The sequence below is a fragment of the Megalobrama amblycephala genome, linkage group LG10, assembly GCF_018812025.1.
Source record: "Megalobrama amblycephala isolate DHTTF-2021 linkage group LG10, ASM1881202v1, whole genome shotgun sequence".
NCBI classification, from domain to species: domain Eukaryota; kingdom Metazoa; phylum Chordata; class Actinopteri; order Cypriniformes; family Xenocyprididae; genus Megalobrama; species Megalobrama amblycephala.
The window spans coordinates 7,087,034-7,111,302 of record NC_063053.1 but is presented as its reverse complement, the minus strand read 5'-3'; the positions used below and the strand labels follow the sequence as shown (position 1 = coordinate 7,111,302).

Here is a 24,269-nt window from a genome sequence, read left to right as displayed (position 1 = left end):
GCTGGTCTTCTTGAGTGCGAATGGAGACACAGAGACCTTTTTATCAGAACAAGTATTTATTTTCATAAAAAATAACCAAAGGATTTTATATCTTTTTAAGAAATGCAGCATTTTTAAATAATTAATCCTTATGAAAAAACATCACTGTGATTTTTTTTTTTTCTTTTCTTTTTTTTAGGAAGACAGGATTGCTAACATTAACAAAATAATAATAAAAAATACACTATATCCACTAGGTACTCAAACCTATTGGGATGCTTAAACATCCATGAAACCTAGAGAAAAAGTCGACAGTGATTTAAGCCCTTGTTATTGCTGCTATAGTCATTGTCTGAATAAAGATAGCCTAGGTTTTTGGCTAACTATAAAAAAATAAATGGAATAGATTTAACAGCAGCATAAAGAGTAGATCCTGAAACTATCAGTGTGCATTTACCAAATAGATGTTAAGTTTTAACAAATTAAATATATGTACATAAAAATATGTTTAAGGTCTTGTTTTCAGAGAAACAGAGGCTAAACATTTAATAATAGATCTTATATCTTAAAAGGGAGGAACCTTGTAAAAACAACTGTAAATGCAGAACATATATTATAAAGATATAAACATCTACATGCATCTCGTGTGTGTCACTTTATAACTATTAATAAATGCAAAAATCCTTACATAATGTGCATATGAATGGATAGCAACAAAGGTGTGGTGTAAAGTTCTCTCAAAATGACCTGAGAAAGTTTCAACTCTTCTTTCTCAGACTCCTCCGAATCCAAATACATCCCCTCTCAAATCCCTTCCTCTTTCATCTCTAACAGCTCCTTATCTTTCTCTAACAAGTCCTCAAGCTCCTCTAATGCATCAGTGTTTTCTTCTACAGGTATGTGCGTTTTGTCTTCTTCATGAGGCTCTTCATCTTTAAGAAGCTCCTCCTCTCTCTTCATGAGATCGTCGTCATCATCGTCCTCATTCTCTAAGTCTTCGTGACTTTCAAACAGCTCTTCGTCAGATATATCTTCCAACTTTGCATCATCACGTATCTCCATCAGCTGTTGCTTTGGCTCGTCACTTTTCTCCTCTACATCACTGATGTCCTCCACACAAATTTCATTGCTTCGTTCCATCTTCTCCTCACAGCCCTCCTCTTCCTCTTTGCTCTCAGCTTCTTCGTCTGACTCTGCACTGCTCCACTCCGCGGTCAGAGTTTCTTCTGCACTCTCTGAGGTGTCTTGTGCTTTGATGCGGGACTGGTCCTGTGGACTGCTGGGCAACTCATCCTCTGGTGGGGGCTTCCAGTAATCATACAGCTTTCCCTGTGAATTACACAAGAGGGATAATTCACACAAAAATGAAAATGCAGTCATTTACTCACTCTCAACTGTCAATTCAAACCTGTATGACTTTCTTCCATTGAACACAAAAGGGAAAATTTGGTAGAACATGCTGGCTGCTTTTTTCCCCATGCAATTAACAATATGATAAAAGTAGTGCATATGAAAACTATATTCTCAGTGGCCATTCACACAGAGCGTGTTTTAGTGTTTAAAAAGCAAGACGCAAAGTACAGGAATGAAAAAAGCGCAAAGTTTAGAGGCATGTTTTTAAAACTTTTTTTTTTTTTTAACTTGAATGCTGAATTTTTAGAATGCAGTCGCCAACAAAACAGTCAAACATATATGTCTAGCTCATGTTTGGATAGAAATACAAACAAAGCAAAGCAGTGGAATTCAAAAACACGTTCTGTGTGAACAGCCCCTAAGTCTTCAGAAGTCACAAGACAGCTTTGTCTGATTTTCACTAAATATATTGACGAGATGCAATGAATAAATAAAGCTATCATATTGTAAGAAAAGAGTACAAAAGTCATATGGACCACTTTTATGATACTTTTGCTAGTTTTTTTTCCAAGCTTCAAGAGCAACCAGGACATTCTTCAAAAAAAAATCTCATTTTGTGTTATAGAAAAAATATAGTGATCAGGTTTAGGGAAAACATAAGCCTGAATCAATGACAGGACTATTCTTGGTAATGCATGACTGATAAAAAAATAAAAAATAATTGCCTGGGTTTCCATTACAGATTTGCACAAAACTTTTGAGATACTTTCTAAATTTCGATAAAAAACTATTGCGAAATGACAGTGTTTCTATTAATTGATGTTATGGGACTAAAACGTAATTTTTTCCTCTCTCAATATGTCGTCCCAAAAATCATGTCAACGGATGTTAATAGGTTGAAGTATATCACAGCCACTATTTTTACTTGAAGGAGATGTAGGCGTGTTATCCAAGCATTGATGACAAAGGAAAGCCCCTTATACTTGGGAGCAGTCATGTATGAGGTGTTTCTGGGTGTTTCTCCCTCCTATCTGCTTCGAGGTCTCGATAAATTGAGGCATTTTTTGTTGTTGTTGTTTAGAATCCAGTATTTCTTTTGTCTTATAAGTTTAATAAAGAACTCTGTCTCATCATCTGTCCAAACATATCTCGCCATCTTTAAAGAATGATCAACTTTTATGTATGCCAGGTGACCTGTGATTGTGAAAAAACTGTTTCCATTGCAGTTTTGCGAAATATTCCTTTGTCGAATTGCCTGAAAAACCACCTCATGCGAGGGTAAAAACTTTTTTGCAATATAAGGGAGTTTTGCGAAATTGAAATAGTGTTTCCATTCTGCGTATTCACAATTCATAATTTCAATTTGTGTAAGTTGAAGGGTAATGGAAACAGCTATTGACACAACAAATTCTTCAATCTTAAAACAATGTCACTGATTCTTCCAGACTGACTCTATTTGTGAGCTTTCAATCATAATGCTTTCTTTTTATCTGAAGATAGACTGTATATTATGAATTTAAAAGACTCCTGCTGCTTGAATTGTGAAAATACTTTAAAGCAAAATTTGGCCTTCACAACCAGCTAAAAGTAATAGCAGCTTTCATCTGCATCAGCTGACTTTATTCTTTCACATTACCTCTTGAGGCCTTGTTCGTGTGAGAAGCACCTGCCACTTGGTGTATATTCTTGCCACAAAGTCTTTCACCTACAGAAGAAAAGACAAAAACACTAAAAATCTGAATCCCTTTGATATCAGCAGAATGAGGGATTCTCAGAGAACAGAATAAAGCAGCACTTCACCTTGCTTCTGTACAGCATTTTCTCGCTCTCCCTTATGTCACACTTAATGTGCTTCTCCAGCTGAGAAGAAAGACTCCGCAGATCATTCTGGCAGTGTAAGAGGGCTGAAGTTAGTCCAATTAAGTAATAAACTTGTGATATAAAACAAAACAGACAAGAGGAAGACTAAGGCACAGTCAGATGAGCTTTACTTCATTTAAACAATACTGAGAGAATAAATTAGACCCCTGATGTAGTAAGCTCTTGTTGTGCAGTTGGATTCAAACTTCAGAAGCAAAAACACCATTAGGAATTGCTGAGTTAAAGAGTCAAAACTTTGTATGTGGTGACAATATTGCTGGTTATTACAAGGCTCTCCTATAGTCAAATATTTTTGTATACTGACATTTGTGTAATAACCCTGACAACCACTTTCCTACACTTTCAGTCCCATGTCACCCATAGCACTCCATCTCATCTTACAAAATCAGACTGTTTCAAATAAAATCAATACTTAATGGATATATACACTATATTGGTAATCAGTTGTGTAATAAGTTAAAATAATGGACAGTCAGCCTCTTATAGGGATACAGTGCTTCCCACACATAGACTTTACTTGGGCGGGCCGCCCAGTTATAATAACGGCCGCCTAAGTATATTTGGAGAAACATTTTTGCTTTTATTATTTTTATCATCTTATACTTTTATATCCGCGCAAGATAATGAAACCATCCGCGTTTCGTACCTGCTCGTTATGTGTGCGTCAGAACTGTTTGCTCCCGCTAAAATTCCCACGGGTGCTGCATTTTGCAAAGTCACAAGGCGGCGCTGTTGCGTGTTCTACAAGCTCGCGCAACAGCGCTTCAGACTGCTTCAAAGTGATTCTCAATCAATGAAAAGCGCAGATTTATGCCAAGCGATTGCTAAGGAACTCAAGTTGATGAATTATTACAAAGTCTACTTAATGGCCTTTATATAAAATGTTTTATACGGTTGTAAAAATCTGAAGGATCAGCCTGCAATAGTACAGACATTTCAAAATAAGAGTTCCGGTGTATTTCGGGCTTGTTTATGATTAAAAGTCACACGCTAAGTTTTTTGTCTTTCTTTTGGGCATTTTGGTTACACAATAAATTGTATTTAATTTGATTTCCATTTAATTCATAGTAAATTATTGTAGTCTCCCCCACAGGAAGAAAAGACTAAGAACATTATTTGACACATATATTATTCATTATATAAATTTTACTAGTAAAATCTGTGTCCCATTCACTGAGAGAGACACTTTATGACAGCAAGGAGAACATAGAAAAAGGATGACCATTTAATTGCTGTAATTTTGCATAATTTACAATGCATAATATTAGTATGTAAATAAATGTAATAATATGCTATGTAATTCAAATTAATTTCAATAAATAAAAATACTGTTAAAAATCACATATTATTTGTTTGTCACATGTAGTAGACCATTTTTGTGCCGTGGGTAATAGGAGGATTTTTCACCCGGCTACCACCGCAAGTATATTTCAAACCTGTGGGAAGCACTGGGATAGTTCACAAAAATGAAAATTCTGTCATCATTTACTCCCCCTCAAGTTGTTCCAAACCTGTATGAGTTTCTTTCTTCTGCTGAACACAAAAGAAGATATTATTAAGAATGTCGGTAACCAAACGATTAATGAACCCCACTGACTTCCTTAGTATTTTTTTCCATACTATGGAACTCAATGGGGTCCATCAACTGTTTGGTTACCCATATTCTTCTAAAATATCTTCTTCTGTATTCAGCAGAAGAAAGGAATTCATACAGATTTGGAACAACTTGAGAGTGAGTAAATGATGACAGAATTGACATTTTTGGGTGAACTATAGCTTTAAAGATGATACAAGATCTGACATGTTCTGCTCACCCTGTTGTGTTTATTTGACCATAATGACCATCTGACTACCTCATTTAATAATATTAGTGCATTTATAAGTGAAAATTATTATGCATTATTATTCCTTGTGTTCATGTACTGAAATACAACCTTGATATCATTTAACAATTTTTACTGTATTTTAAACATTTATCGGTAGTACTTTATTTTACAGTCCTGATCCATTTGTACATACTCTGTATTTATTATAGTACTTACAATAACTGAGTAATAACTATGTACTAATCCTGAACCTTCCTCAAAACCTAACCTTATCATATGTTGATACCTTATTTTACCAGTACTTTCTTAGGCAAGTACACTTTAAGTACACACAAGTGTGCGTAATGTAAAATAAATTGCAACTTGTTTATCGATAATTAACAACAATGACTGTTTTGAAATGTTGGTTCCTCTATCCTAGATCAATCATCTAGTTGATCCATTTAAAAGAAAATGCAAAAATACTGACATATACTATTAACTATTGTCAAAAGTCTGAAAATGAATGAATGACACTGATCTTATTCATGATAAAATGAAAAAATGCTATTAAAAAAAGACCTGGAAAGAAAGGCAGTTAATACATTCACACATACTGAAACAAATCCCCCCCAACATCACCATTCTAGTCAGTAAAATCACCCCTCACTTCAATTCACAAAACTGCTTTTTCTTTAGAGAGTAAAATAAGTTATATTCATAATTGGTCCCTGAGGGTGAGAGTGGTACCAGAAGACAGAGTAGGGCTGTGTCCACTGACAGGGTCTTTCTGTGACTGATTCATTTACACTGCTCCTTTATGACTGCACTGTAAAATAGGGTTGGTGGGGAAATCTATTCACAGATGCATCACGATTCTTCTAGATCGATGCACAAAAATCATAATCTGATCTCCAAACCCATTATTATTAATTCTGTTAAATTAAAAAGCATATGTAGAAAAGCGGCACAACAATGCAAATTAAGATACATAGAGAATTGTTTACCTTACTATAAAATGCTATAAAAACAGACACTTACTCTTTGGTTTGAAGGTAAAAACTCAAAATTGGAGGCTTCATTTGTCAAAGTCAAAAGGCTGTAGCAGAGGTAATATGCCTGAATGAAAGAAGATCATTTATCAGCTTATTAAACTAAGTGGTTTTACTATATCACTCTGGGATATTAAAAAAGTAATGATCCAATAGCTCTCAGCCTTCAGACAACTTTCAGCTTACTTGTTGGTCTAGAGTAGCATCACAATCCTCTTCTCTCCTTGCAGACCTGAGGCCTTTCAGCAGGGACGAGGGGCGCATTTGAGGTAGGAAAGGTTTCAGCTCAGATAGCTGGAAAAATATAATGTCAGAATCAAAAATGATCTACATCCAGTAAATATAATATATATATATATATATAAAATTATATCCCACAATTCTGCCTTTTTTCCCCTCAGAATTGCGTAATATAAACTCGCAACTGTGAGTTATAAAGTCCAAATTGGGAGACATAAACTCGCAATTGTGAGAAAAAAAAAGTCAGAATTGTGAGATAAAAATGTTATAGGTTTAAATCTTATCTATGTAAAATGTTACAAGTTTAAATATTTCATGCTGTAACTGTAGGGCTAATAAATTATGTCCCCTATGAATTGCACATGTGAATATTATGTGGATCTATTGTTTACATCATATTCATGCTTTAATAGTAGACTAATCATTGCAGGTTTTATCAGTCCAGTCTGTGGCTTCGACGTTGTGCATCTTCGACGACAGTTTTCTATAAAAATGAATTAATCATTTTTTGCATTGTGATTCTGAAATCCAAAGGCACAAGACATTTTTTCCTCTTATTTCATGGATTTTGCCCATTTTCCTCCACTTGTTACCATTGTTTTTCTGCCACCACAATGCGTGCACAGCTGCAAGTGACAAATCCGCTCCCAAATGGTCTATAGAGCTAAACTGTTTTAGGATTATTCTCACCTTAAACTCTGTGCCTGAAGGTTTGTAAGTGCAGGTGTGATTCAAAAGCTTTGAGATGATAGATACACTTAGGTGTCGTTTTAATTGCCTGTTGATGAAATATTACATTAATAAATACAGAAAGCTCATACAGTAAATGTTCATTCACCTACTTATCTCTATGATTACATTAAAAGTAGAATAAATATTTATTTTGCATTACAGATTTTCACTCACTTTCCACGACTGCTATCTGGCAGAAGATAAACGAGTCTCCTGAGGTTGTGATGATCTTCTGACAAATCAGTCAGGATCTGGCAAGTTTTAGATATCTACACATATAAAAAAAAAAGAGACAGCTGTGTTAGATTTGAGAAAAAAGATGAACTGACACTTTTGAAATTCTGTCAACGTCTGTTTTAACTTTTAATATTTGGAACACATAAGAAGAGCGTACTGACTTTTTAATCATTATATAATGACAATGAATTTCCGGCTCCAAAATGACAATTGTTTGGAATGGCATGAGGGTGAGTAAATAATGACAGAATGTTTATTTTTAGGAGAACTATGGTGAATATTAAACGGACTGTTTCTGACCTGCACATCCCAGTTTGTGATGTTTCTGAGCAGATTCTGGAGCAGGAGGCTGAAGTTTCCAGTTGGTAGCAGCTGAAAATGAGTCTCCAGTCCAATTCTACACACTAACGCCAGAAGCAACAGCAGCTCCTCGTCAGTGTACGCTCTCGGACACAGCGCAGTACACAGAGAGAGGTACTAAACGAATAAAATAAAAACACAGGCACAAAGAAAATAACTTATTACATTTAAAGCTAATTTAGCATTAAACAAACAACTTATACATGATAAAACATTTCCTCAAATATTAAGCTTACCTTGAGAACACTCTCTAAATTATGCGTTGGTAAAGTGCCACTGTCTTTCATGTCAGATATCACTCTGTCTTGGCTGGTTTCTTCCGGCTGAAAGGCCTCTCTGCCAAAACATACAAATGCATGAAAAATGCATTATTATGAAGCTGTTGCTATAATCATGGCTTATGTCTAATATTTGAAAGGCCAAAACATAATAGTACTACAAAAGTTATAATGCTTAAGATAGAAAGGTAAAAAAAAAAAAAAAACTCACAAAAGGTCACCCTCAGTAAAAGGGGGTTGCAGGGCCTCCAGGGGGAAGAGACTGATGAACGACGCCCCCATGTTCAGGAAAACCAGAGTGATGTCCCGTATAGAGGGTTCCCACACTTTAAAACGTCGGCTCTGGTGTTCAACTACAACACAACGGTCAATTTTAGTTCTTTATCAGTTGGACAGGAAGAGCACATTTGTCCATTATGAGGTATTTTGAGCATACCAATGTGTTGAGCAGCAGACAGAGCGATGGTTTGCAGGGACTGCATGAGCAGTGAGGAAACGATGGGGTTTGGGTGAACGGACATCAACTGAAAAAGCGTTATTGTTATTAGCTGTACATAAAACTGTACAAACATTTCCAGCAGATAATTGCCTGTTAAAGTGACTGTTGTTATTACTTGTGAAAATTATATTGAATAAATTTAACTGATTTTATCTTTTGTAACATACAAGTTGAGTCTGCAAAGTTGCATGCATGTTGGAGTGCTACAAGCATAAGCTCTCAGGAAATTAACCTGACCGTAATGTATAGGTTTTGACAGGTTTAAACGTAAATGTCCTGAGGTTATGCAGGTTTCCCATGAGAGAATATAAGCAAGCATGAACAAAACATTAAACAAGGTACATTTTATAACTTAAGTCAGATGTATATCATGGGAACAGTGTGCCCTAAAAGTGCAATAAATTCATTTAACAATACAAAATGAAAGCTAAAAATAAATATATTACCCAATACAGCTAAAAAACAACAACTAATCAACAGATCAAAAACAGGTCAAATACATTAACACAATATGCATGAGACAAAACATAGTGTCCCCAAAAAGAGCATTGCATTAGATTACAAAATATTGAGTAGCATTCATATATTTTTAAGTGTAGTTTAAGTTTTTTGGGGCCACTATACATACTTCCAGATGTTATTGAAAAAGCATACAGTGTTTTGTAAGACAGAAAATATGAGGAAAGAGGATGATTTTACCTGGAAAAGCCAGCATGTAACCTCAGGCTGACAAGGGAAAGAAAAATAGGCTTTCCTCAACAAGCCAGCACTGATCAGGGACAACACATGTTCAGTACGGGCCCTATAGAAAAAGAATCAAAACATTCATATAGCAAGCAGCACATAAGCCTGTGTTTTATTTCATTCCTTTTTCACATGAATATCAATAACAAATTCACATTCTTTGAAAAGTGAACACAAATCTGATTAGTAACAATGGCAAATTACAGACAGATCTCTTCTATTACTAAAATAATATCTCACAGGAAGGAATAAATCAATTCACTAATTTTCGGCATTTCAAAAAAATGGCACGCAGACCTGCCAACCTTGGAAAAATTTTTCGAGTACCAGTGTGACGGGATAGGACACGGGTTTTTTTTTTTTTTTTTGGGGGGGGGTCATATATTTTTTTACATTTTTGAGAATACAATACACAAAGCACAAACACACACCCATCTTCGTTAATCTAATTTTGACTGTTATTTTATATTTTCACTACACCTGCTCAAAAGCATTTTTTTTATTCATGATTAATATTGCATTGCATAATGTGTGCAAACTGACTCACAAGTGAATCACATTCACATATTTAATATGGACTAAAAAATTTTGTTTGCAATTTCAAGTAGGTTATATTTACATACAACTAACCTGACAGTTGAGTCTTTTACACAGGTTTTGTAATGAAAACTAGTCTAAAATTAAGAAACCCTTAGAAAAGAGTAAACATTGAGTTTATATGTGATTCATTTAAAATACTTAATTTATTATTCCAATATCCAAATATGCTAAAATATTTGGATATTGGAATAATATTGGATATACTAAATCCCACAGAAAAAAAGGTATCTAATTGTAACATGTTTGTATTGGCTAACCTTTAATCAGCGAATGTTTGTCTTGTTCAAATACAGCATATTTATAGAAAACAGTTAACAGTGAATAGACAGTACCCATAAGTGCAAAACGAATCGAGTATTCAAGAATATCAAGAAGTTAGTTATATAACGAGGGGTTGTGTTAACTAAAGAGTCCGTCATTTACCGAAACTTAAAAACACGGGTGGATAATTAAAAATGTTTTCTGACAAAAAAATAACTCAAGCAAGAACAAATTTTAAACCAAGCATGTCAATTTTCATTTTACAATGATCTTCCCTCTCTGTGCTCGCGCGCGTTTGTGTGTATGAGAGAGAGCTCGCGCAGCACTGAGACAACGGTGCTTTTAAATGCATAAGTAACTAATGTGCTAGTTTTCTTACAAAATAAGTAGGCTATGTAACATAATTAGGCACTTTAGTTAGTATTAACACAATAACGCAACACATGTAGGCTATACGTATCAAGAGAATAAATAAATAAACGCCTGTTTCTCCAGACTCGCGCTTGTCAGTCAGTCACACATCACAGCACTTTCATAATCACTAAGCCATATAGCGATTTCAATTTTATTTAGATTTGTTGTTCAACATTACTTGAGCATGTTATACCCGTTTACCTCAAGGAGTCAGAAGTACCGTGACTGCTGTACTGTCCTCACCTGAGAATTCAGTCACTGAGACTGCAGGAGTGGAAGGAGAATTGCGCGGGATTTTGTGTTGCTGTCGATTTGCAGTCTCTTTTTATTGATAGGCCGTACGCATTTGTCAATCATCCCCGCTTGCTATTTGGGGAAATGAACCCAGCGATATGATTGGTCAAACTCTTTCTTTTGCTGGATTTGAGCACTACGCGTGCACAGAGGACTCACCGGGTTTTTGCGTAGTATAGAGTGACAAATTGTACCAGCGTACTTTGAGGTCAAAATGCGTACCTGGTACCCAAAATGCGTACATGTTGGCAGGTCTGGGCACGTTTTGACATTTTTTAACACCTTTTTAAATGGTATCATACAAGCAAGAGAAAACTGGATATGACTTGTGTTTGGGTACAGAGTGTCACATTATTGCCAGTCTTACTGAAGGAGGATTTGTTGTGATCTGTTGTGCGGAGTCACGCTAATCTTCCTCAGGTCCAGCGTCTGGTGGTTGAAGAGTCGACCAAACTTAGCAGGTATGAATACTTCCTCTCCTGGGTGGATGTCCCTGATGGCACATGAAGCGACCAAGAACCTTTGCAAAAATTCCCTAAATATTAAACAAAAATTATTCACAGATTAATGATAAATACAATATTCTACATAGCACCAAATAGCATATATATTCAAACTATATTAATGTAAATATATTTAAATTCCAAACTAATTCCTTTAAATGAACTGCCTTAATCTATTCTAAAACGTCAAAAAAAGATTCAAAGAAAATACTTAACACTGGATTTGAAAAACAAACAAATGTTGTGAATGAAGCCAGCCATTAACAAAATACCTTTGCTCAAGTGAGATGTCTTCCTCTTTACTTTCCCTGTTCTCATCCTCATCTAAATTTAGCAGATCCTCTTCACATGACTCAAGTAACTGTCTCTCCAACTCTTTTGACCTGTGAATTAAAATAAAAAACAAAGTAAGTCAAGTAATTATACATTTATTAGGGTGAGACTGTAGGCTAAATGCAGTCTGCTTCGTCTTGACAAATTTTGTCATGGCATAATTACAGGTCTGTGAGGCTGTGAATAAAAATCATCTGTCAATTTTACACACCCAGAATGCCTGACATCAATACAGCAAGAGTACTTAGAAAAATGAGTGAATTAGGACTACTATTTTACATTTTAAGAGGAAAACAAATGTTGTGACTGGTATTTTTGGGTAGTTTTCAGCACATTACTAGTGGGTCTAGTTTCGGTTCTAATATTGTCTCAGTCACTGGAGAGTTTTGTCTGGTCATTTACTTATACTGTTCAAAGTCAAAAGAGCCCAAGTCTCTATGACAGTATGGGCCCTAGATAATATTTGAGTATCTCCTTTAATGCAAACTAATAAGATTTGTCTGCAGTCTTATGGTCAACCAGACAAAAATCATACGTTTGATGACTGCATAGTTGATTTAAAGTATAATTCATGTCTGTAGTCCAGAGTTATGGAAGTTTAATACTTAGACTTACAAGTTTTGAAAAGTCCCTAATTCTAAATAAATACAAGCAATGTAAGCACGTTAAGATCAAAAACAAGTCAAAAACAAAAATTCTGTCATCATTTACTCACCCTCATGTCGTTCCAAACCCATAAGACTTTTATTCATCTTCAGAACACAAATGAAGATATTTTTAACAAAACCTGAGATATCTGTCCCTCCATTAAAAATCGACTCCCAAAACTTTGACGCTTCAAAAAGATTATAGAGTTTGTAAAAGAAATCCACATAGAGTTGTTTAAACCAACACATACAAAGAGCACATTAAATTTGGTAAACCTGCTTACATGAGGTTTGTTCTTGTGTAAGTAGAGCTTCCGTTTACCATATTTGATGTGCTCTATGTAAGGCCCTGTTTACACCTGGTATTAAGAAGCATTTTCGTCAATGCGATCACAAGTGGCGACGTTAAATACAGGTGTAAACAGGGTCTAAAACGTTTTGAGCTTGTCTACTTTCGACGACTTCCAGAGGTAGTGGAAAATGCATTCGACCGGATTGCTTTTATAGTGTAAATGTTCATGTGGTCAAATGTGTTCAAACAACCACAAAAGTCTGCCTACAGACCTAACGCATAAACATCATGGGAAGCGCGCTAGCCAGATGGGATTTAAACTTTGTAGGCTGAAAATCCAAGTTTGGTTTGAAGACAAAAAAAATGTACCAAGCACAATGTTCTCTCACCATTCCTGATTTCTAACATGCCCTCACAGCGTTCGGCGTGGTCTTGTGGCTATCAGAGGAGAAACGAAAGCTGCTGCTCCGTATGTTTTTCTGTCATCTCCTTTTGCATTTGTTTGTAAATTGTGCAAACTTATTTCATCCATTATTTTGAAAGATCTGAAAAGATCCATATTTACCCACCTATAGGCCCTCCCCTCGATGAAATCAGGACAGAAGTGGTCAAAAGAGACGGATTAAAACTCCAGATGATAGCAGGGTATGTCTGCCTCGTCTACTTATGATCCGATAGCATCTTAATAGCAATCCGATAGCAAAATGCATCTTAATACCAGGTGTAAACAGGGCCTCAGTGTGCTGATCAATGTTTGTGTGTGAATGAAGGCCGAAATTAAATCTGTTCATCATATAAAGCGACCATGTCTCTTCAGAAGATTTTTATTAAACTCCTCGATTGATATGGATTTCTTTTACAATGTCTTTATGAACCTTTTGAAGCATCAGATTTTTGGTGGAAGGAACTTTCAATAGAGCTTCACTAAATTATCTTCATTTGTGATCTGAAGATGAATGTAAGTCTTTGGGTTTGGAATGACATGAGAGACGACTAAGAGGCTTTTGCATCTGAAGTCTTCTTATTTGTATTCATACATCTGCTCTTAGTAAATGTTTTAAAAACATGGCCTTTTTTTCAGACCAAGCATGAATTCTATTGAATCACTTTTTATACCTTTGATGCACGGTGTCCACTACAGTGTACTAACTCCCTCAAAATAAAATACATTGGGGAAAAAGTTATTGGCATGATTTTTCAATTGTTTAAAAGTAAAAACAAACAACAAAAAAATTACTTTGTGATTTAATAATTCATGCATGAAAGGGTTCAAATCAATACTTGCCTTATTAAACACCAATAACAGTTGTGTTTTAAACATTGATAGTTTGACCTCTCAATCACTGATATCCAAAGCACTACAGCAATCCAAGCACAAAATGAGACACACTGTCTCAAATCAGGTTTTCAAACCAACCTCTGATATTGTTCCTTCTCTTGCAGCATCTGCTCCAGTGTATTTCTATAACTAACGGCTTTGGTTTTCACTGCCTCGGGCTAATACAGATGGAGAAGAAAAAATAGAAAATTTGGCGTTCGTGCTTGCAAAAAGAAGATCAGGCATGTCAAGGTTTGATTAATGACACATGAAATCATGATGTGTTTTTCTGAATATTCTTAGACTTACTGCTGCTTTTGGGACTGGTGTGTTGGGCTCTGAGAAAGCATCTTTTTCAGGAGTTACCGGCACACGGACACTCCAATCCAGGATGTCCCTTAGGGATGGCAGCTGCTCATCTTCATGACTACTGCTACTGCTGCTCAGGCTGATAGCGCAGCCTTCTCTCAGCTCATCACCTGAGTCGTCTCCCAGCTCAATATCTAAGGGATCTTTCCACTGGGGGCAGCACTTCGGTTCTCTTGATCCTTCTACTTTCACCGACGCAGCTGGGCCAGGCATGATAGCCTTGGGGCTGCGTGACTGCTCCACTTTCAATGGTGTTCTTTCATCCAGTTCCATCTTACATGAACTGGCTTGCTCCGCAAAGCTGGGTGATCTTAGATCAGTCTGATGGGGGGATGAGCGAATGTTAACACTCTCCTTATGGCTGGATGAGGAGGTTGTGTGTGCGGAGACTATACAAGCTTCTCTCTCACCATTTGTTTTTTTGTTATGAGTTTTGGGCAATGATAAGCAGTAGTCTGGAGTAAAGAGGGTGTCGATATTATCGAACGTCGTGCTTGACTTTGGAGAGACTTTGCGCAAATGCGGCTGGCTGGGTGGAGCTTTGGGATTTTTGTTGGCACGTGCCACCATAGCATCTTTAGGCTCTGCAGATGTGGGTGATTTAGTAAGTTGAAATGAGTGAGGTTTGTCGCTCCCCGTGTTTGAGTCCTTACATGGTTTAAACAGCTGCCTGGGGAGGGAAGATGAAGGTGTCGGTTTGTTGTTGGTGTTTGATGACGAAGGAACCTTTGTAGGGGACTGTTTATCTTTTATAGTTATCACAGACTCATTGCTGGAATTTACAAAAGCACGTTTGATGTACTTTAAAGGAGAGTTTATAATGGAAGAGCTGGGGGTGGGTTGGAAATCAACACAAGTCCGTTTCATTTCCTTCTCACTGTCTGTACTACTGTCCCTTTTTCTCTTTGCAGATAAGGACAGCCTGCCCTCTGTTGGCAAAAAGGGGTAATTGACATAGAAAGTGAACCAGTTTAGTTTAAAAAGTTATCAAATAAACAGCTGGCCAGTATCAGTAATACAACAAAGTGTAATAATCCTTACCTGGACTAGTCTTTTGGTGAGAGCTGCTTAATTCCTGTAACGCAACCAATGAAAACAGGGGAAAACATGTTTAACATGCACTAGACTCTCCGACAAAGGTGACACATCATTATATAACATTTTTCAATGCAAATGAAGAGCTTGAACTGTACCTTCTGTAAGGACATGTTGCTACAGTGGGAGGTTTTGTGGTCTCTCTTCTCCAGTATATCTTTTTTCTGATCAGGATGGTGGATGATTCGCTCCAAAGTGTTAACTGAGGTTTTGGGTCTATGCTGGAATGAGTAGGAATTATGGCTCTCAGGATTACGCCTGCAGTTAGATGACTGAGGAAGTGTATATCTCCGATCCTTCACAGCTGACTGAAACAAACCTCCTCCAACCTCAACACAGAACATCAGAGCATTAATGGTCATGAAGTTAGAATCCAGTAAGTAGACACCAACCACAAGCTATAACAATTATGACTATAATAACCAAATCCATTTTTCAGTACATTGACCTTTCCAGTCAATTGTGATGACTAGAAAAGACATTATTCTGATTCATGACAGATGCTCTAATAAATCATTCAGATTGATTTGAGAGCCATTTTGACATTCACTGAAAATAATTGTCTTAAAGAACAATATGCTCACAAATTGGACATCACAATAACAAGTTTTATTCTACACAATAGCAAGATAAATAGCCAATAAAAATATTTTAGATCTGAGCTGAAATGGAAAAAAAAAAATCACTGCAAAAAAAAAAAAAAAAAAAGCCATGACTTTTAGGATTTTTTAATTTCCATGACTTTTACATCCTGGAAAACCCAATTTTAAAATTCTTATATTAATAATATTTCCACCCCATATAAGTCCATCCCCATATATTTCCATATATATAATCCAAAAGAGTATTCAATAGTACAGAGAACCATGAACATGCAAATATGTTGTTAAATTATTTAAATATCAACTGGAGGTACTTCAATTGATTATTTCTTTTACTTTTTTTTTTTTTTTTTTTTTAACACTATTGGGTTTTCCAGGATGTGAAAGTGATGGAAATTAATACAATTGCCATGACAAAAAAAGTTTTGGTAATTTTTTTAATGCTCAGCTCTAAAATAGCTATATCTTACTATTGTGTAGAATAAAACTTGTCAAATTTGTCAGAAGACCCAATTAGGTCAAAAGTGTTCAGCTGACAAAAAATTTTAGGAATCCCAGCATTAGAATATTGTTAGATAACTTTAAAATGCATTAAGAAGAAATTAATGGTTGCATTTACCCTCAAGTTTTCATTCAGCTCCTTACTGAGAGCAAAAGAAATTTCTCTGTCTCTGTTGTAAGAACTGTTCCTTCGCAGATTGTCCTTTTTAACCGTAGGATTAAGAGAGCCATTTTTACTGAGGTAAAGGTTGCCATGGTTTGGCTGTAGTTTTTTCATAACAACTTTGCAATTCTGAAAACTATGCAGTTCTGTTCTCTTGTTGGAGGCTTTGAGTGCGGCTGAAGTGGATTTGTCCCTCTGCTCCAGCTCAGGGTTTTTGGTGGGTGGGATGCATTTAGGCACTGAACTCAAGAGTTTTGGAGTCTTCTCAGAAGACTCAAGACATGGACTACTTGACACAGGACGAGACGTGGCATCTAAACTGTTGTGTCGTGGTATACCAAGTGGAATTATTTCTTTCACTATTTAAAAAAAAAAAAAAAAAGCACTGTCAGACATTCATTAAAAAAAGTGCAAAAGCAACCCCCTCATCTCACCAGGGAAGCTGAATCACCTCACAAACCTGTATTAGATATTAAAGCATGTTTATTAAGACTGTTAGCTGGCACAAATCACACTGACAAGCAAATATTAAAGAGCATTATCATCATGACAGTTGGCTGGAATACACTACATAACCTTTTCTACAAATTTTTTTCCTGATTTGCAGTCTGGTGGAGTCGGTGCTAGTTGCCGAAAGTCAAAGTAGACAAAGTCAGTCTGCAGATTTTGGTTAGTTGGAGTTGATATCAAACATGTTTAATATTTTCAGACGATTTAAGAACATATTTTGTTTTCATTTGTCACATACGTCTCCTAGCAAGGTTTCAGTGTGAGTGTGATTGCCCTTCGTTCCGTCAGTGTATGACGCCCGATTACAAAGTCTGAAAGTTTATGATGTCTAGTGTTTTTAAGTGCCCCTATTATGCCTTTTTGACATTACCTTTCATTATGTGTGTAATACAGCCATTTGTGAATGTAAAAGGTCTGCAGTTTTTCAAAGATTAAAGTGCTCATCAAATGTGTTATTGTCTCCCAAACAAAAGAACGAGTCGTCAGTAATTCCAGCCTTACTTCCTGCTCCAACCTACATAGGTTTGTATGAAAAATGAAAAATAATGCCAGCATTTGATCTTCACTGGATGCCCCCGAACACTGTCTACCACTTAGAAACGTCCTGCTCAATTCGTGCTTGCGATATTGATTCAAGGTAATCAGCTAATCGGGGTAATCACAATTCATATTAGTGTTGTCAAAAGTACCAACTTCAATACCAAGCCGATACTGAAATTTTTAAAATGTGATGCTTTGAGCGCTGTTGAGGGGATTCATAAACACCTCTGATTGGCCATGTGATTGGCTACAATGATCAACATACGGGAGCGTTTGAAAGCATCTTGAAAGCGGGAGCGTTTAAAAGCAGGCGTCTATCAGCGGACCGGTCTGCTGATAGACGCCTGCTTTTAAACACTCCCATGTGTATCTGTATAAGCGCTCAGTAAAGAGTGTCATTGATGTCTTTTTACAACATGTTTTTGAAGCGTTGATCATTGTAGCCAATCACAGACATATCTGGTGAACACGTGAACACAATTGCCAATCAGAAGTGTTTACAAATCCGCTCAACAGCGCTCAAGAATCACATTTTTAAAATTTCAACAAAAACAACAGACTGGGCCATCTGACCAATTGGACCAGACTGGCCATCTGACTGATTTTTAAAAAGGAGGGTTTTTTTGAGTAGTCTTTGCCTCAGATGTCACACCCACAGACCTTTGGCTGAACATCTGATTCATAATGCTGCCTTCACGTGCTATCGGAAATTTGATAATTCCCACTTTTGAAGTTGTGATTACGAGCCAGTGCTTCCCACACATAGACTTTACTTGGGCGGGCCGCCCACGTATAATAACGGCCGCCCAAGTATATATGGAGACACATTTTTGCTTTTATTATTTTTATCCTCTTATACTTTTATATCCGCGCAAGATAAAGAAACCATCCGCGATCGAATAGCTAGTCGTTTTGTACCTGCTCGTTATGTGTGCGTCAGAACTGTTTGCTCCCGCTAACATTCCCACGGGTGCTGCATTTTGCAAAGTCACAAGGCGGCGCTGTTGCGTGTTCTACAAGCTCGCGCAACAGCGCTTCAGACTCTATGTTCAGACTGCTTCAAAGTGATTCTCAATCAGTGAAAAGCGCAGAATTATGCCGAGCGATTGCTAATGAACTCAAGTTGATGAATTATTACAATGTTTATTTCATGGCCTTTATATAAAATTTTTTATACGGTTGTAAGAATCTGAAGGATCAGCCTGCAATAGTACAGACATTTCAAAATAAGAGTCCCGGTGTATTTCGGGGTTGTTTATAATTAAAAGTCAAGTAGTCAAAAGTCAAAGTAATTAAAAGTTTTTTCTTTTTCTTTTGGGCATTATTGGTATTTTGGTTACACAATAAATTCTATTTAATTTGATTTCCATTTAATTCATAGTAAATTATTGTAGTCTCCCCCACAGGAAGAAAAGACTAAGAACATTATTTGACACATACATTATTCATTTTATAAATTTTACTAGTAAAATCTGTGTCCCATTCACTGAGAGAGACACTATATGACAGCAAGGAGAACATAGGAAAAGGAGAACCATTTAAATGATGCAATTTTGCATCATTTACAATGCATAATAATGCATAATATTAGTATGTAATTAAATGTAATAGTATGCTATGTAATTAAACTTAATTTCAATAAATAAAAATACTGTTAAAAATCACACATTATTTGTTTGTCACATGTAGTAGACCATTTTTGTGCCGTGGGTAATAGGAGGATTTTTCACCCGGCTACCACTGCAAGTATGTTTCAAACCTGTGGGAAGCACTGCAAGCTCATCCCATTCAAAATTGGAGGGCATTCATCTGCAATTTTTAGGGACCTAGGAAACTCGTATTTACGATAATTCTGAGAGCAAGTGAAGGCAGCATTAGGAACACAAAATGGGAAACACTTCAGGAGTTTTCATCATCATCTGATTGGTTGAATTCTACAGGACTTTACATTTTCACACCCCTAAACATGGTGCGGAGCAAAACGAACTGTGATCGGTTGCTTTACATATCGGTGAGACACACTCTTGAGCGGTCCCCGGCCAATGAAAGCTGTGATGGAGTCCAGACTTTCTGCTGTGAGTCTGAAGGTCTGGTTATGCTAGAGTAGGTATAAAGAGACCTGGGGCCCGTTCTTCGTACGTCGCTAACTCAGTTAGCTGGATTTGATTGATGACGATTTGGCATGATCTTGGGTTGTTCGGTTCTTTGACGCTCATCCTAGATTTGCTGTCATAGCAACAGGTCCGTAAGCTTAAACCTGCTTGTGAGCAAGCTTATTTCATGTAAACAGGATTAGATTGCATCTTTTTAAGTGGAATTGATACTTAAAATCTGTCCCAGCCACTGCTACTTTATTTCAGATGTACTCTACTTATTCAGGGACAATAATTTAAAATGATAATAATTTACAAATTAATTTGAAAATAATATTATAAATGTTGTGTAGTCTATAACACTATAGACAGCCAGTTTTACTCATTGAAAGATTTATTCGTGATGGAATAATTGCTTTACAATTGTATTGGAGTCTTACACACATGCTTGTATAGTTATTCTGAGCCGTGACAACTATTATGGGAGTGGCTTGATGCAGCGCAGGAGATGCAGATAACTTGATCTTGACTTTAATTCATTTTTAATTAAAACCTTAATTAATGCTGTCATGTAACAAATCTGCTTCAAAGATAAAATTAAAGGTGCTAAAGAGGATCTTTTCGTTGACTGAGAAACCAAAGACTGTTAGTGAGTTTTTTAAATGAGCGCATGCGTAAGAACAACCTCCCTTCTTCACAACTCATTTCGAGGGAACGCCTCCCAAAACTCGTGCACGAGTATCGGAACACGAGTGTTTACCACCGGCATTCGCTGTGTCGTGTTAGTGGATTCATTATGTCGGACTCACCACAGGTAACTCCTGTCTCCTGACAAAAACATTGCATGCGGTGCCTGTGGAGTGTGGAAAGTTACTGGAGCGCGCAGCCGCGCAAGTCTCGCACAAGGAACGTCATGGCAGTGATTGACAAGCCAGAGGGCCAATCCGCACACGTCTTTCACAAGGAACGTAATGGCAGTGATTGACAAGCCAGAGAGCCAATCGCTTACGCGATCATCAGATTGGCTGATGTTTTTAAGGCCCTACCTCGTGCACAGATGATGTATATTAATATTATTCCTTTCAGTGCACCTAATAAATAGTCTTTTATCAGTTAGTAAAGACAGTTTCAAGTAATATTGCAAAAATGTATAAAACAAAACATCCTCTTTAGCACCTTTAAATGAATTGCGAATTACAACATTGAAACAAAAATGTACGACTGTAATGCTTGTGAATCTAAATAATTGATGTAAAATCATGTAAAATAAATAAATAAATAAAACAGTGCACATTTCATTTATCTATTCTAACATTTATGTCATAATGTCATTTTGTTCGCTTGGCTGTTTCATTATAAAGGTCCAGAAATTCATCAAGTTTTTTGTCAGGTGTCTTTTCTAATTATATGTCATTACATTGCTGTCTTGCCGCCAGCCAATCGATGCATTGCTGATCGTGGTTTCGAATATCAATACTTTTCAAGGAACACAAGAACGCGAAGTAATCTCGGACAACTTAATCCTGATATTTTAATCCATTCCATAAATTCGTTTGAAGAACCAAATTAATCAGAGTTCAGTTATCACGATTAGAAGATCTAGCATCTGTCAAATCATCTCAGATGTATTTAGCGAGGTACGAAGAACGCACCCCATATCCTTGATCAAACCATTTCAGACAAAGTGAGAAAAGAGGTGATGCTGCAATGTATATTATGAGAAAATTCACCTTGGATGTAAGAAAATCTATTGTAGGAATTCAAATCAGATCAAATATTTGTGTAGTGTATTCCAGGGTTATGACTACAAAATAAGTGGAAAAAAAATCAGCAAGCCAATCAATACAACATCACCATTGTAGCCACAACAGTAAGCCCACAAGCAGACCAACAACGCAGATCAGCAGCAGCCCAACACACCAAGCATCCCTGAACACTTGTGATATATATCTCACCCATAGAGGACATATGCTGCTTGAGGAAACTTGACATTTTATAAAGATGAAACACAGACAGGTGTCTTTAAAAGTCTTCTGAATGATCTGTACAAAGTGAGATGCATGTATCAAGTGTTAAAACAAGGGAACTTATATGTGTGCATGCAAAAACTATCATTTGTTTAGACCAGGGGTTTTCAAACCTGTCTTGGAGGACTCTAAGCACTGCACATTTTGTATGTCTACCTTATCTGACACACCCACTTCAGGGGCCATTTGCATAAACTTAGTCACTATATTAAGACTGTGTCTTAAAGGGTTAGTTCACCCAAAAATGAAAATTCTGTCATTTATTACTCACCCTCATGCCGTTCCACACCCGTAAGACCTTCGTTCATCTTCGGAACACAAATTAAGATATTTTGGTTGAAATCCGATGGCTCAGTGAGGCCTTCATAGGGAGCAATGACATTTCCTCTCTCAAGATCCATAAAGATACTAAAAACATATTTAAATCAGTTCATGTGAGTACAGTGGTTCAATATTAATATTATAAAGCGACGAGAATATTTTTGGTGCGGCAAAAAAAAAACAAAATAACGACTTATTTAGTGATGGCCAATTTCAAAACACTGCTTTAGGAAGCATCAGAGCGTTATGAATCAGCATATCATGATTCAGATCGCGTGTCAAACTGCCAACGGCTGAAATCACGTGACTTTAGCGCTCCGCTTCGATACACTGATTCATTTATGATCCGAAGCTTCCTGAAGCATTGTTTTGAAATCGGCCATCACTTTATAAGTCCTTATTTTGTTTTTTTTTGACGCTCCAAAAATATCCTTGTCACTTTATAATATTAATAATGAACCACTGTACTCACATGAACTGATTTAGATATGTTTTTAGTACCTTTATAGATCTTGAGAGAGGAAATGTCATTGCTGGCTATGAAGGCCTCACTGAGCCATCGGATTTCAACTAAAATATCTTCATTTGTGTTCTGAAGATGAACGAAGGTCTTACAGGTGTGGAACGGCATTAAGGCAAGTAATAAATGACAGAATTTTCATTTTGGGGTGAATTAATAGAGTCTGCAAGATCTAGGGCCGGTTGCATAAACCACTTGGACTAGTCTTAAAAGTTAAGACACTAATGTTTTTCTTGAATAGTGGTCCTAATTTTTTAATGAACTGATAAGTTGAATCAGGTGTGTTAGATGAGGGAGATATACAAAATGTGCAGTGCTGTCTAAACCCCTGGTTTAGATAGCTCAATTATGTGCCATTACACCACAGTGCATCGCATCTCTACAGTAAAAGATGAAAGAGTTTACATTTAACAGACCTGTGCTACATGCTTCCAGTTTTGTCAGGTCAGGTGGGCGTGTGTCTGCAAAAAGAAAAACAAAGAAGGAAACTTTAGCCGCTGGTCCTGGAGGAAAAAAGATAATACTTTCAGCGCACCCCTCTCACTTGTGTTTACTTTCAATATTTGCACTTTGTAACTGAAATGTGTAATATGGGCGGGAACAGAGCATAATATGCTAGTCTTGAGAAATTAAAGTAACAGTTTAGCGTCACTTCAAGTCATCGACCTCGGTTGTTTTTACCTAAGTGTTTTTTTTGTTTGTTTTTTATGACAAAACCATAAACAAACAATTTCACCGAAAGGAAACCGTCAGTTGGAAGACGCTAACTTACCTGCCATTAACGTTAGATGCTCTTAAAGCTCGACGCTTTACCGAACACACAGGCGAACAAAAACCATTATCCGATAAAACACTTTACAAAACAGCGTTTAGTTGAATAAATCTAACAAAATGTTACGTATACAATGTCAATTTTACAAGTACACTAGTAAACCAGAATATACTAGCTGTCAAACCCCGTGAGTGGCGCTGACTTTACCACACAACGCAGTTCAGTTATGAAAAAGAATAAAATGTATTGTAAAAACCTTACAACATAAATGGTTTACGAGGCGTAACAGCCATTGTTGAAGTTTATTTGATACACTCCAAGACCATGATGAAAGCGCTGTTGTGATCGTCGGGAGCCGCCATTCTGTTGGTAGGAGGAGCGATGGATGACGTAGTTCACGGAAACGGCCACTAGAGGGCGTTAAGATCGAGCGCCAAAAAAAAGACGTCCACAGAGCAGCAGAGAGTAACGATAGCTTTATTTCAGCAGCAAAAAATGATTTTATTTTAATATATATATATATATTTGTCATAGGCCTATATGAAAAAATAAAAACATTTAGTCATAAATATGTCCCAAAATACCACTGGAAGTGATTTAATATATACAGTTGCAAGAAAAAGTATGTGAACCATTTGCAGAATCTGTGAAAATGTGCAAAATTTTAACAAAATAAGAGAGATCATACAAAATGCATGTAATTTTTTTTAGTACTGTCCTGAGTAAGACATTTTACATAAAAGATGTTTACATATAATCCATAAGACAAAAAGTAGCTGAATTTATTCAAATGACCCAGTTCAAAAGTTTATGAAACATTGATTCTTAATACTGTGTGTGGTTAACTGGATGATCCATGAATCTTTTTTTTTTTCTTTTTTTTGTGATGGTTGTTCATGAGTCCCTTGTTTGTTCTGGGCAGTTAAACTGAGCT

General features: G+C 36.5%; 1 protein-coding gene across 6 annotated transcripts; it reads right to left on the bottom strand.

Moving 5' to 3' along the window:
• Nucleotides 1-197: 197 nt before the first annotated feature.
• Nucleotides 198-23,745, bottom strand: slf2 (SMC5-SMC6 complex localization factor 2). Of its 6 annotated transcripts, none has more exons than XM_048204226.1 (22): nucleotides 23,597-23,745; nucleotides 22,980-23,024; nucleotides 21,651-21,737; nucleotides 16,508-16,911; nucleotides 15,385-15,615; nucleotides 15,233-15,266; nucleotides 14,132-15,120; nucleotides 13,922-14,001; nucleotides 11,505-11,615; nucleotides 11,097-11,264; nucleotides 9,116-9,218; nucleotides 8,354-8,441; nucleotides 8,129-8,270; nucleotides 7,876-7,975; nucleotides 7,580-7,756; nucleotides 7,217-7,311; nucleotides 7,001-7,088; nucleotides 6,257-6,364; nucleotides 6,060-6,137; nucleotides 3,133-3,219; nucleotides 2,969-3,037; nucleotides 198-1,308 (listed from the first exon to the last, which is right to left on the bottom strand). In XM_048204226.1, the coding sequence occupies exons 3-22, from the start codon at nucleotides 21,685-21,687 to the stop codon at nucleotides 784-786; spliced, it is 3,714 nt and encodes a 1,237-aa protein (XP_048060183.1). In that variant the 5' UTR covers nucleotides 21,688-21,737; nucleotides 22,980-23,024; nucleotides 23,597-23,745; the 3' UTR covers nucleotides 198-783. The 6 variants fall into 6 exon arrangements, with proteins under 6 accessions (XP_048060183.1, XP_048060186.1, XP_048060184.1 ...); XM_048204229.1 differs by having other exon boundaries at nucleotides 16,508-16,591; nucleotides 21,550-21,737; nucleotides 23,597-23,693; XM_048204227.1 differs by lacking the exon at nucleotides 23,597-23,745 and adding an exon at nucleotides 23,336-23,569.
• Nucleotides 23,746-24,269: the final 524 nt, after the last annotated feature.